At 36.3% G+C, this 12970-nt stretch overlaps 2 protein-coding genes across 4 annotated transcripts in view; both read right to left on the bottom strand.

Annotated features, from left to right (window-relative positions):
* arhgef10 (Rho guanine nucleotide exchange factor (GEF) 10) overlaps positions 1–3290 on the bottom strand; it is a 69773-nt gene extending 66483 nt beyond the window's left edge. For all 3 annotated transcript variants that reach the window (XM_053509632.1, XM_053509631.1, XM_053509633.1), the window contains exon 1: positions 3157–3290. The gene's annotated coding sequence lies outside the window, so the exon portion shown is untranslated. The remainder of the gene's footprint in view (positions 1–3156) is intronic.
* Positions 3291–7513: 4223 nt separating this feature from the next.
* On the bottom strand, positions 7514–12440 carry cln8 (CLN8 transmembrane ER and ERGIC protein). The gene is made up of 4 exons (XM_053509556.1): positions 12370–12440; positions 11921–12176; positions 11330–11689; positions 7514–9195 (listed from the first exon to the last, which is right to left on the bottom strand). The coding sequence occupies exons 2-4, from the start codon at positions 12110–12112 to the stop codon at positions 8887–8889; spliced, it is 861 nt and encodes a 286-aa protein (XP_053365531.1). The 5' UTR covers positions 12113–12176; positions 12370–12440; the 3' UTR covers positions 7514–8886.
* Positions 12441–12970: the final 530 nt, after the last annotated feature.

Here is a 12970-nt window from a genome sequence, read left to right as displayed (position 1 = left end):
GGGCAGAAATACACACACACACACACACACACACACACACACAACAATGTGCCTCATATCATGACAGCTGTTTATTCGGCTGCTGCTGTTTATGGTTTCAGGACAACAGAACAGTGTCACAGAGGCAAGTGTCACTGTAACCATGACGACACTCTTAATACTGATATTTAATGAGATCAGCAGACTAGCTTACCTTCATACCAACAGCTTACCAACATCACAAAAAAATCTTTTTAATTCATTTATTTATTTGCTCATATTAATTCACCAGCATGACTTATTTCCCCTTGTTTCCCAACAAAGGAATCTGATTAAACACATAAATAATAATAAATAAATAAATAAATAAATAAATAAGTCTATGAATGCTGGGTATAAGAATGAATAAACTTATATCTGTTCGTCCGTGTAAAGTATGACCCAACCCTAACGTGATTATTTATCTTCTTAATAAACTTAAAAGTTTGTATCAAATCTTTTAAATGTCTCAGCAGTCAAACATCCAATCCTCTTATTATTATTGTTGTTATTTTGACCGACCAGAAAAAAAAGCCACACACTCTTAGATTTCATTCGGTAATCTTTAAGACCTGAGTGACTGAAGCGACCTCAGATGGTGACGCTGCCTCCGGAGGTTTGTACAGTGGACAGCTCTCTCTCAGATCATGATACTGCGCTGACGGCTTCCTAATCCAGTTCCAGTCATTTAAAATCTTCTTACTTGTTTTCTTCGCTTGATGCCGCCCAATAATTTGACTCTCCTGAAGTGGTAATTTAATAAGAGCATAAAATATTTTTAATAAATATTTTATAATATATTTATATAAATATTTTTAATAAATATTTTAATAAAATATTCCCTAATGTTTAAATTCTTGTTATTTTTTTATACAATTAATTTACAGTGATAAATGTCTTTTATTGTTGTTTTTCCTTTTTTGCCTTTAAATTATAGCCCATATAAAAGGACAACGTTATAAGCATTTCAATTATTATAAAATTATATTTTAAAACAAATATTATTATTATTATTATTATTATTCACAAAAGCAGTGTCAGCAGTACTAATATTAGTAAAACATGCTTGATAAACACTAAACGGAGGTCAAAATAAGAAAATATTTCACACTGAAGTCGACAAGTGTGATAAAGATGAAGTATAATGTCTACAAACAGTAAACAAGTTATATGGTTACAAAGGTAAAAATTTTTACTCTCAAGCACTTTGTTTACATTGATCCTAATAACCTATTATTATTATTATTATTAACAGGAATAATCTGGAATAAACCCAACTGGGATAAAACTTCATCATTTTATTAAACTTTTATCCACTGGGTCTTTGGTGAAAGAAGAAACAATGACTGGCTAAAATTCACACGTAGTAAAGCATCTAACCAATCCTAGGCGAGACTGAGTTCTTGCAACCAATAATAAAATAGAAGGTAGGATTTATCAGAAAAGATGGGAATTCTGCATAACTTCAATGTTAAAGAAAAACATGTTTTATATTTCTGTCAGGTTAAACTCTTCACAGCGAGCAGAACCAGACTGTCAAAAAGTTATATTCAGATTAAATGCAAACACACATCTTGTTAAGTTGGAATCTCTAATCGGAATCATTTTGATCAGAATGAAGAAATACTGTCTGTCTCTCTCTCTCTCTTTCTCTCTCACACACACATGTATGTTAACTCACAATTACGCAGCAACAATATCCGAGGGTTTCATAGCATCACACCCAAACTAATATTCCAGTATTATCACTGTGAGTGTGTGTGTGTGTGTGTGTGTGTTTATAAAGGATATGATGCGTGTCCCTGCACACGGCTGCTCGACACAGCTGCTTGTATTAAAGATGATCAGTATGATATGAAACAGTAGTGATAATAAAGGTCAATGAGGTCATGTGAGTTCATTTGGTCAGATTGTTTTAACACTTAATTACGCTGTCAATTACATTACATTCAATTATTACATCAAATTGAAAAATCTACTTATTGTTGACATTATTAGTAGCATAGTAGTAGAAATACCACTGTAAAAATCAATGTCGTTTCTGTGAAAATGTCGTTCCTGTGTGAAGCTAGTCTGATTTTTTAAAATAAATAAGTTGGTAAATAAATAATCTACAGAAGGTTATAGTGTTGTTGTTGTTTTTTAGAACAATTTAGTAAAAGCGTTTCATGTATTAAAACTAATGTCTCTTACTAATTAGAGACATTTTCTCACTAATAAATAAGTACATTTATGCTGTGAATTTCTTTTCTTTAATAAAAGGCACAACAAAGACTAGACCATGGTCTTTAAAGTTAAACAAATAAAAAATAAATATAAAACAAGAAAAGATTTGATAACTAATTCATTATTTCAGGCAGTCCATTCAAGTGTATAGTTATATAATATTTATAAGCATTTTCGAATTGTTTTAGTAGTAGATATGAATATAGAAGGTAATCAAAATATTAGAAACGCTGTTACAGAAATCAAGCCCTTGCCAAATTACAAAACAACAACAACAATCTAGCGAGTCATTTCCAGTTGAATCTGGCGTTATTAACGAGTGACTTAACAGATCTGTGTTTTTTTCTTGTTTACTTGTTTGTTTGTTTGTTTACACAGGTGTATTTACTATGTTACTTAACATTAAACAGTGAGAGGATGACTTTATTACTTCGTCCAGTACATTTTGCAGGGTGAGGGGTTAACTAATATCATTAAATAATACTTTAACTGAAATGTTTGAAGCACCAGTTTGATACTTTTGAACTTTTGACTCACTGCACATGTAACTTAGGATGACTTAATGCGCACGTGCCGTTACATCTACATGACATCATTCCTAGATATTAATCCCACTGTATAAATATCCACTTTGCCACGTCTAAGAGCTTCCCAGTCTGGCCCAAGAGCATCAGGGTTACATTAGATCACATCAGATTAATCATCCCTGATAATAAAGCTTTATTTCTAAGTGCATGTCAACATGAGGATTTCCTAAGCAGTAAACATTCAGACTGTTCGTTTTGCTCATCCAGGACTGGATCTGCCCCAGTTTCCACCCACTCATCCATCCCGATCCCAACTCCTCCACCAGCTTTGGGAAGTTTTTAGGGGGAAAACAACAACAACATGCCGTTCTTACGAGTTACTCACCATCATCTGAGGTTTTTCAGCTGAGTGAAGTGTTTATAAAGTTCCTCGAGCGACTCTAAGCAGCAGGAACACAACCAGTGTGGATCAGCCGCTTCCTACTTTTCCCCATTTTCTAAAACGCTTCTACTTTTCCGCAGCTTTTCCTCCCAGACTCCGGGTCCCGCCCACTGCCGCGCGCCCATTGGTCGGGATGTCACACGGCACGGCTTGTGATTGGTCCACGCGCACCTCCTTCACATTCCTCCGGCGCCTCGGGGCGGATGAAAACGCGTGCGTTCCACCAAACACCACGTGACCTGCCCTGTGAGGTGGCGCTCCCTAAATCTGCGCTCGAGCCCAGTGCGCAATCTTATTGTGTGGGTCGTGCACACTACATTTATATCTACTGGGCAGCTGTTTGAACTAGTGCACAATCAAATAAAGCACAACAGGAATGCACATTTAACTTATTGTAGTGCACTCATCAGGTCACTGCACAGGGCATGAAATAAAGGTTGCACCCTAAGCAATGCATTCTCTGACCTGCAGAAAGCCCTTTACTAACCTTCTGGTGATCTTCCACAACTGGAGGGCTTCGTCATGGTCTGATATTAGGTGTTTTAAGTCACTTAACAATTATTAATGTTAACAAATTTTCAACTATAATAACATGGTTGTCGTTAAAGGGTGTAATGTTTGTACTTTCTGTAAATGAAATTAGACCCAGAAAAGAAGAAAGGAATAAAAAACATGTACACTCTAGTGTTGAAACATTTTAAGCACAATAAATTGTGGATCAGAGTCTTGGATATGCAAAAACATTTATTACACATTCGTTATACAAATATTATCAAAAAAAAATGAGAAACCTCTTTTCTTGCAGGCAAAACATGGAGATTTCCATTGACTCATTGATATGCAAGACTATTCACACCTCTAATTAGATTAGGTAAAATAAATCATAGATCAATAACAGCATGCAAAATTAAAAATGCCTACAATGTCCTCTTGCACATCATGAGTTCTAACAAAAAGTATGAACCTTCATAGCACTGTGGCCTCGCACCTTCAGGGTTCCAGCCTCAAGTCTGTGTGTGTGTGTGTGTGTGTGTGTGTGTGCGCGCATGTGAATGGTTCGCATGTTCTCCCCATGCTTGGTGTGTTTCCTCCCACAGTCCAAAGTCATGCATTAGGCTAACTGGTGTTTTCAACTTTGTTTCAATGTAAAGCACTTTCTGCTTTTACATTTAAAAGAAATTCAGTGTTTTTACAACAACAACAAATGCAAATACAAATGAGCATTAGGGAAGAAGAAAATCCTTTTTATAAACAAAAAAAAAAAGAAAGAAAAAAAGCAATCGTAAAAAAAGATAAAAAAACATTTTAAACACAATTGAATAAATAATGAAGATAAAATAGTTAGAACTGCTGGGTAAATGTATGAAATTGTAGCTTACAATAAAAGAAAAACAATATTTAATCAAAATGTTAATGATACAAAATAAAATATTCAATCGCATGTATAACAGATAGGGCAGCATGGTGCTGTACTGGTTAGTACTGTCACCTTGCACCTCCAGGGCCCGGGCTCGATTCCCGTCTCTGTGTGCATGGAGTTTGCATGTTCTCCCCGTGCTTGCTGGGTTTTCTCCGGGTACTCAAATATTTCCCACAGTCCAAAGATATGCAGATTAGGTAAATTGGTGTCCTCAAATTACCCGTAGTGTGAGTGTGTGTACAGTATGTATGTGTGCCCTGGGATGGATTGGCGCCCTGTCCAGGGTACATATGGATTGTGTACCCCGACTCATGCCCTAAGTGTCCTGGCATAGGCTCCAGGTCCCCGTGCCCCTGTACGCAGAATAAAGTGGTAATGACGATGAGTAAGTAAGATAGATAGATAAATAGATAGATAGATATACTTTATTGATCCTGTAAGGGAATTATTACAATTTAAAATAATAGCACAAATAGAAATTAGAACTAGACAAAAGCTAAAGCACTACTTAGAAAATCTTGCAATTCTATGTGTAAGTGCCCTGTATAGTGTAGATGAAATAAACTCTGTGGCGTGCACTTGCTTTATTTTATTATTATTATTATTATTTAAGCTTCAGTTCAATATAAAATAGGGATCTATATGGTACTAAAGCACATATAGAGATCAAAAGATTTGGTATACAAGAAATGAAATCTTCCTTTAGAGTAATAACACTTTCTTAAAGAAAAGAATAAAATAAAATAAAGAGGCAATCAGGCTGTAATGTAGGGAAACCGAATCTTTCAATAAGTCGACTTAGCAGTAAGAATCAATTCTTTCATGTCTCAAACTGTTAATTTTTTCTATAATTTGCTGTTTTTCTCCATAACTCAGAATAAACAAATCAAGCTTTATTAAAAAAAAAAAAAAATTGTTCTCTTTTTGATGATCAAGACAGTATTTGTCTCTCCATTGCAATTTATAATTTATAATTATTTACCTACATAAATACTGTAAATCAATAAATCAAGGTGCGATCAAGGCGATAGACCACTAAGGCATCTAGAAATGTAGTGTAGTTAGAGGAGAAAAAAAATGAAGGAAAAAAAGCACTTTTAACACTGTTATTTAATCCACCACAGAAGCTAATGATATTTTTATTTATTTTATTAATTTCTATATTCATTACCATCTTTTACTTATCGCTTACACAAGCAGAGAGAAATACTCAGTATTCTGCTGCCATCTAGTGGACAGAACATAACACAGCGTTTTAATATGACATTTGTTTTGTTTGGTTAGTTGTTGACAGCCAGCAAACAAAACTTGGCAAACTAAAGAGGATCATTCTTCTCTCTAGCGCACCATACATACCATGCACCCTACTTAGTGCACTACACGCCCACATGTAATGATCCAACTGAAAATGTAAAATAAACTAAAATCCAGATGTTTCTTCTTTTTTACGAGCAGTTCACAGAGTATGCTGCCTCATTCTGTGGCTCATGTAGGGTGCCCTGCCTACTTTCTGCCAAATGCACTACTTAGGGTATATCATAAGCCCTAGGGGATACGATATTAAGACACACTGCCTGAAATAAACACTGCATATAGAATGAAATGCCTACACACACTTTAAGGTTCCCTCTCTGCACTTTGTTCCTGGGACAGATTTCGGATCCACCGTGAGTGTACTGGAGAGGGGCAAAATGTATAAAGGAAACATTCACTTTTTCTAAAGATTTTGATTTCATTTATTGCGCAGGTTTAACTTTAAGCCAATACCAAACTACCACCTAAGTTTCATTAAATTCTGCACAACCAGTTTTGCAAATTGCTGCAACAAAATCTGTCCGGACAAACATAAAATCCTATGAGACTGGTTTTAGGTCCGCCAATAAAACATAAATTAATTAATTGAAAGAGCGAGTTCTGACCAATGTACAGACAAAACCTTTCTTTTATTTACATAGATGAAGTGTGTATACATTTTTTTGGTCCCCTCTTAATGCTTGTGTATGGTAAGTGTGATTTTCTTTGGAGATTTCTATTTCTCTTTATACATCTCTGCTCATGGAGCTATTTTATTGTTAATATTATAGATAATTAAATATGGATTTTAACATAGACATGACTGACTGTGGGTGTCGAGTCAATTAGTTTCTTCTTTCCACACCTCCAGTTTGCTCTTTAACGGCACGACTGAATGCTGTAAATGCAGAAATCTTCCTGTTTTTTTTATACCTAGAATTTTGATTTCTGTAAAGCTGGTTTGTGTCAATGTCTACAGTTAAAAGTAAATTGAATCAAATTCCATCACAAATATCAGAGTTTAAGAAGAAAAGTCTCAACAGTCAAGTAAGGGTAATACAAAATGCAAAGTTAGAGATGTGATTCCACCCACGGCAGCAGCAGCCAAGCCAGCATGCAGAATAACATCATAATCAGTAAACAACCACCATTCATTTTAATTGATAAAATAATAAAAATAAAACTTAAGAACAATACTGTGATTGTTTGGGCTGGATGGGATTTGAGGTGTCAGTCTGAACAAAGTTTCACTGGTACTATTTTTATTAGTTTTCTTTAAGCCAAAGTACAATTTATTACATGAAACTCCATATGCAGAAGTCAGAAAAAAATATTTCCAGTTAATTAATAATTATAAACAACAACAATAATATTGTTGAATGTTCATTATTATTATTATTATTATTATTATTATTACTGTGTCCAGTTTTTGCTGGTTATGATTGTTATTTCAAAATAATACTGGTTATACACAATATTAATATTATTCTTTGGACCAAAAAACAAAACAAAAAACAGTTCACCTCTCATGAAAACCAAGCTTAAGGTTGTTTTGTGCACATGGTGACCAACAATGAAAATAGACAGTTCATTACAAATCTTTTTAATGAAGATAAATAGTGCATTTAAAAATAGGTATTTAATAAAATCTGATGAAACAAAATCTAAAACCAAGTAAAAGAAAAGTAGTGGCTATTTAATATAACTGAATGGTAATTATCTGAGTTGAGTTTCAATGTTAAAGGTCCTACACATCATATTTTTCATTAAATGTTAATATGATCTTTAGGGTCCTAATGAAAAGTTTGTATTATACGTTAATTAAAAATTCAAAATTATTGTGTAAAAAAAACACTACTTTTACCTGGTAAAAACTAGCTCTGTTCTCAGCAACCTGTTTCAGTACATGCTAATTTAAAAAACTGACATTAAGTCTGTGGTGAAGGGTTTGAGAGTGAGGTAAGTGTGAAAGGACACACACCTGAGAACACGGCTAATTAGAATGCACATGCAGCACTGGAAAGCCAGCATGGTGTGTGTGTGTGTAAACTTCACTTAAAAATGTTTATTGATTAGAACTAAAAAAAATAAAAACACGACTCAAAGCAACACACAGTCAGTAATTATCCACATTCTCGGCAGGTGTGAATCCTCTCCCACTTACCCGACTCTCGTCCTTCACACAGTGGCGCTTGGCCACGCCCCCACCAGCACTAAGTCTTTCCCTCTGATTTTAGCCACTGTTTGGCTCGAGTAAAGAGTACAATGTTTCCACAGTTAGAATGATTTTTGCTCTCCACTCCATTTAGCCTCACACCTACATGTCAGACGTTCATGAATGAATTGACAATTACATTCGATGCCAACAAATCTGATTAGCGATCTTAGTCGTTAACGTTGATTAATCATTGCACTCCTGATATCCTGTCCTGTCATGATGTGAAGTGTAAAGATGTAGAACTGCATAACATTTTCTTTGTAAGAAACAGGAAGTGAAAAAGCATCCCGTGAAACCCGTGACGGGAGGAACGAGACAAACAGCTGCGTCAGTTTCAGCTCGAAACCTCAGAGGAACAAACCAGTGAGGCACTGAGACGCCTGGATATTTAACCCTTTAGTTAGCCAGATACCATAACACCTGTGTGCGTGTCGGTGTTAGCTGGATATACAAAAATAAAATTAATTAAAAACATTGAGAATGAGAATATTTACTTCCCCTTCTTTTTAGTGCTAATTTATTTATTTCAATAAAACTATAACTCAACCTTAAAGCTACACTTTGACCTTAAATATGTAAATAAATGTGAAAATGTTTGGCTTCTGTGATGAAAAAAAAAAAAGATTTTTAAAATACCTGCTTAGTAACAATTAAAAATAATAAAAACTTATAAAAGCAGAGTAAAGCTGTTCCGTGATATTGCTGTGTTTGTCCCTTACGGTGTCCCTCACAGTATCGAAGCTCAGCTCTTGTGGGCTTTGCCCTCCGCAGGTCCATTCTCAGCCGCCGTCTCTTTGGTGAAATTCCAGTCGACAGGGTTGAGGAGCTGCATGGTCTTCTTGTGCGTCCATATGGGGTTGATGATGAGCGTGAGGAGCGCCAGGCCGGTGATGAAGATTAGGAGCTGAAGCAAAGGAGTGTGTGTGACCAGCTCGGGCCAGTTACACCAACACACCCACCACATGTAGTACATCAGCACCATGCGACAGTGGAACATGTGGATCATCATCCACTGATTTAATCTCCAGAACAGAGTATGGGACCAACCAGCCTGCACAGAGAAAGAAAGAGGTTTTATGGACAGAGGGAATGAGACGGAGAGAGCAAGAGTTTATTTTTGTTATAGAAGCAAATAACACAGAAGAGCATTTATCTAAAACTCTACAAATATACTTAACAAAACAAAACAAAAAAAGTCTTTAATCTCATATGATGTGCCATGTTAAAAGAAAAGAGAAATGAAATAAGTAAAAGGTTTTTTACTATTCTGTTGCAGTAGAACCCCTTTCTGCTAGTTCCTCTTTCTAAAATACATACACACATTTTCATAAGCTCTTAAACAAAACATTAGATGAACTTCCTCTTAGTTTTACTCTTTGAACACTATATGTAGGGCAGTAATACAAGGCACAAAATCTGTCATGTAAGAAAGCAACAAAATACACATCACGATCCTCAAACTACAGACATGCACCAAACCACAAACCCTATTTCCTAGATAGAGTCAGACCACATAAACCTTGCCAGCTAAATATAGGTATGTCCCAAACCACACCTATACCATAAACCCTACTGTACTATATAGACCACAGAAATACCATCAGTTAGATATGGATGTGTCCCAAACCACAATACAAACCCTACTTCAGTATATCAACCACATAAATACCATCAGTTAGATATGGGTGTGTCCTAAACCACAACACAATCCTTACTTCACTATATCAACCACATTAGTACAGTGGAACCTTGGATTACAAGCATAATTTGTTGCGGAAGCGGGCTCGTATTTCAAAACACTCGTAAACCAAATTTTCCCATAAGAAATAATGGAAACTCTAATTATTTTTTCACAGCCCCAAAAAAATTAATACATAAAAATAATAAATACAAAATATAAAGTAAAAATAAAACAAATTAACCTGCACTTTACTTAAAAAAATATAAAGTAAAAATAAACCCAGACAGATTAGGATTAAACAAAGTGTTTTCATTAATGCGCGAACAAACGGCAGGCTGATACAGAAAGGGCAAAAGAAAATGGATCTTTAAACTCTCTAATGAGACTTGCTTTTGCTTTACATGCGCGCGCACACGCACACACACACGTGTTAATAAAAAATTAAATGTGTTTTACACGCACATGTGGTCACAGTGTTATAGTAAACAGTACACACGTGCACGGATGTTGATTATACCAGTGAGAGACGCGGGGAAAATATTTTCCCACAATTCTGCAGCCCAAGAGAGAAAAAAAAAAAAAACATTGGCTCTGTTGTGATCACGTAACGCTTAGCGTCAAAACAAAAAGCTCATGCGTGATACATGCTACTCGGTACTTGTAAAAAAAAAAAAAAAAAAAAAAAAACACTTGGTAATTTTTCAAGTCAAAATTTATAAAAAATCTTTTCCATGTTACTCGCAATCTGAGGTTCCACTGTACCATCAGTTAGATATGGGTGTGTGCGAAACCACAACACAATCCTTACGTCACTATATTAACCACATAAATATCATCAGTTAGATATGGGTGTGTCTCAAAGCAGGCCATACACACTTATTTTTATTTAGGCATTTGGGAGAAGCTCTTATCCAAATTGTTTTGAAGTTACCATCATTGGATACATCTTTATAACTATGTACCATCAGTCTATGTACCATAATAACTGTTGGGAATTTTTTTTAAAGGGGAGAATTAACCTAAATATCTAAGAAACAGATAGGTCTTTAGTTATATAGTCCATACACCATCATACATGCCATGCCATTGGTCCACAGTGGACATGTCCCAATCCATAAAACCCTAATCACAATAAAAGCCACCTCAAACATTAATCCAATAGTGATGTGTCCCAAACCACACCATATTTACTAGACAGGTATCTAAAACACCACAAATGCCTCTCTGTTATTGTTACATGATGCTAATCTGCCGCAGATTATGTAAAATCATTATAACCATAACTGCTACACCATCGATCATCTGTGAGGGTCACAAACCACAATGCGTTGATATGCTACATAGGCCACAAACTTCAAACTCCAAGCCCAACACAATCCTTTACTGTAAACGTGTCCCAAAGCCATATAAAGCCATATACCATAAAAACTAGATCCTGAACTATACAAGTGACATACAACACTACAACCAGTAGAATCCCTTGTTTAAGTCTGGTTCCTCCCACCTTGAGCAGCATCCAGGAGACGCAGGTGAAGGGCGTGCTCATCTCCAGAAGCAGTGTGATGATGGGCAGGAAGTGTCCCATTTCCCGACACAGTACGGTGCCGCTAAAGCCGGCCAGCGCGAAGGCATGATGTGCCACAAGTGGGGCATCGAAGGAACGGAACACAAGATTGGAGCTGTGCAGCGCCACGTTCTCGAACACGAAGAACCCGCACGCCGTCAGCACGGTGAACCAGGACCAGCTCGTCTGACCGTGCACCTTATCACTGAACACTGGCCCGTCCTCCATCAGTGCCCGCAGCCCTGCCCCTGAGCCCTGCACGCCGAACATCGCCCGTGTGGCTGCCAAACACCAGAACACCTGCACAAAGACATGTGGAATACTGCATGTAGGTTTTTTGCGTGTGGTTATTAAAAGTAATCCTCAACGCAGAACCAAAAGTCCAGGGGGTGGAGTCAGACCTGATCCAGCACCTCCAATGTATGCGGACGGAGTCTAACAGAAATTAATAAAATCAGGATTAGGAACAGGTCCACCTCCACGCCTATTGACTTTTGATTCCGTAGCAAGAACACTATTAATACCATATACCTTTTCTTTAGCCGACAGACACACATATGTTTGGGACAGCAGGACAGACAGGAAGTGAGACAGAAAGAAGATGAGGGCGTAGAAGCCAAAGCCAAGGCAGATAAACTGCAGCTGTACTGATGTAGAGCTGTAGTCCAGGTCAAAGACGCTGCTGGGGTGAAGAGGTTCCTCTTCGTTCCCCATCGCAGCCATTTTCCCTCAGAGCCAAAGGCTTGCTTTACATAAACGCTGGTCCGTCAGTTTACTGATCAGAAAGCTGCAGGAGAGAAATGGGAGAAAATACATTAAAAAAACATGCAGCTGCTTTTGGAGAGAAGGAAGAAATTTATTCATGAGTGAAGTAAGTGTGTGTGTGTGTGTGTGTGTGTGTGTGTGTGTGTGTGTGCCATCTTGCCCGAAACCCATCAAAGCTACAGTAACTCTGCTATAAAGAGAAAACAGGAACTAACCTGTTCTACAGATGCTTCTGCACAGCATTAGATATAAATATAACTATAAACACATACAAGCACAAATTAACATAAAACATTTTCACTTCTGAACTTTTAAATAAGTGGTTTGCCATAAAATTACATATGGCAATTTTTTTTGAGTATTATTGCTCATCTAAATTTAAATACCTATTATTTTCTTTTTATATTAATTATAATTTTATAAAATATGACTTACACAGTCATTATTACATTAGTCACATACATTATTACATTAGTCAAATTATCCATAAAACCATTTTTTTAAGCATTTTTTCTACTACACTGTGGTGATGTCACAAAAATATAAATAGTGTACTTGTATAGGGAGTAAGGGGGCGAGTTGGGATTCAAGTCTGATTCTTATTTTTAATTACTTATCAACTCGAAATGTTTACAAAATGTATAACGGGTTAAACCAGAGATTTCTTCCCTATCTAGGCCACTAGTTAAGGGTGTAACGAGTCATTAAGGACACAGCCTTGTTATCCTCCCAGTCGAGCTAGCTAGCAGGCTAAGCCTTAGGTTGATTTTATCTCCCTGTGTCTACATTAAAGTTTATAACAAAAGGCTAAATTAT

The sequence above is a fragment of the Clarias gariepinus genome, chromosome 13, assembly GCF_024256425.1.
Source record: "Clarias gariepinus isolate MV-2021 ecotype Netherlands chromosome 13, CGAR_prim_01v2, whole genome shotgun sequence".
NCBI lineage: Eukaryota > Metazoa > Chordata > Actinopteri > Siluriformes > Clariidae > Clarias > Clarias gariepinus.
This window is presented reverse-complemented; position numbering and strand designations above follow the sequence as displayed.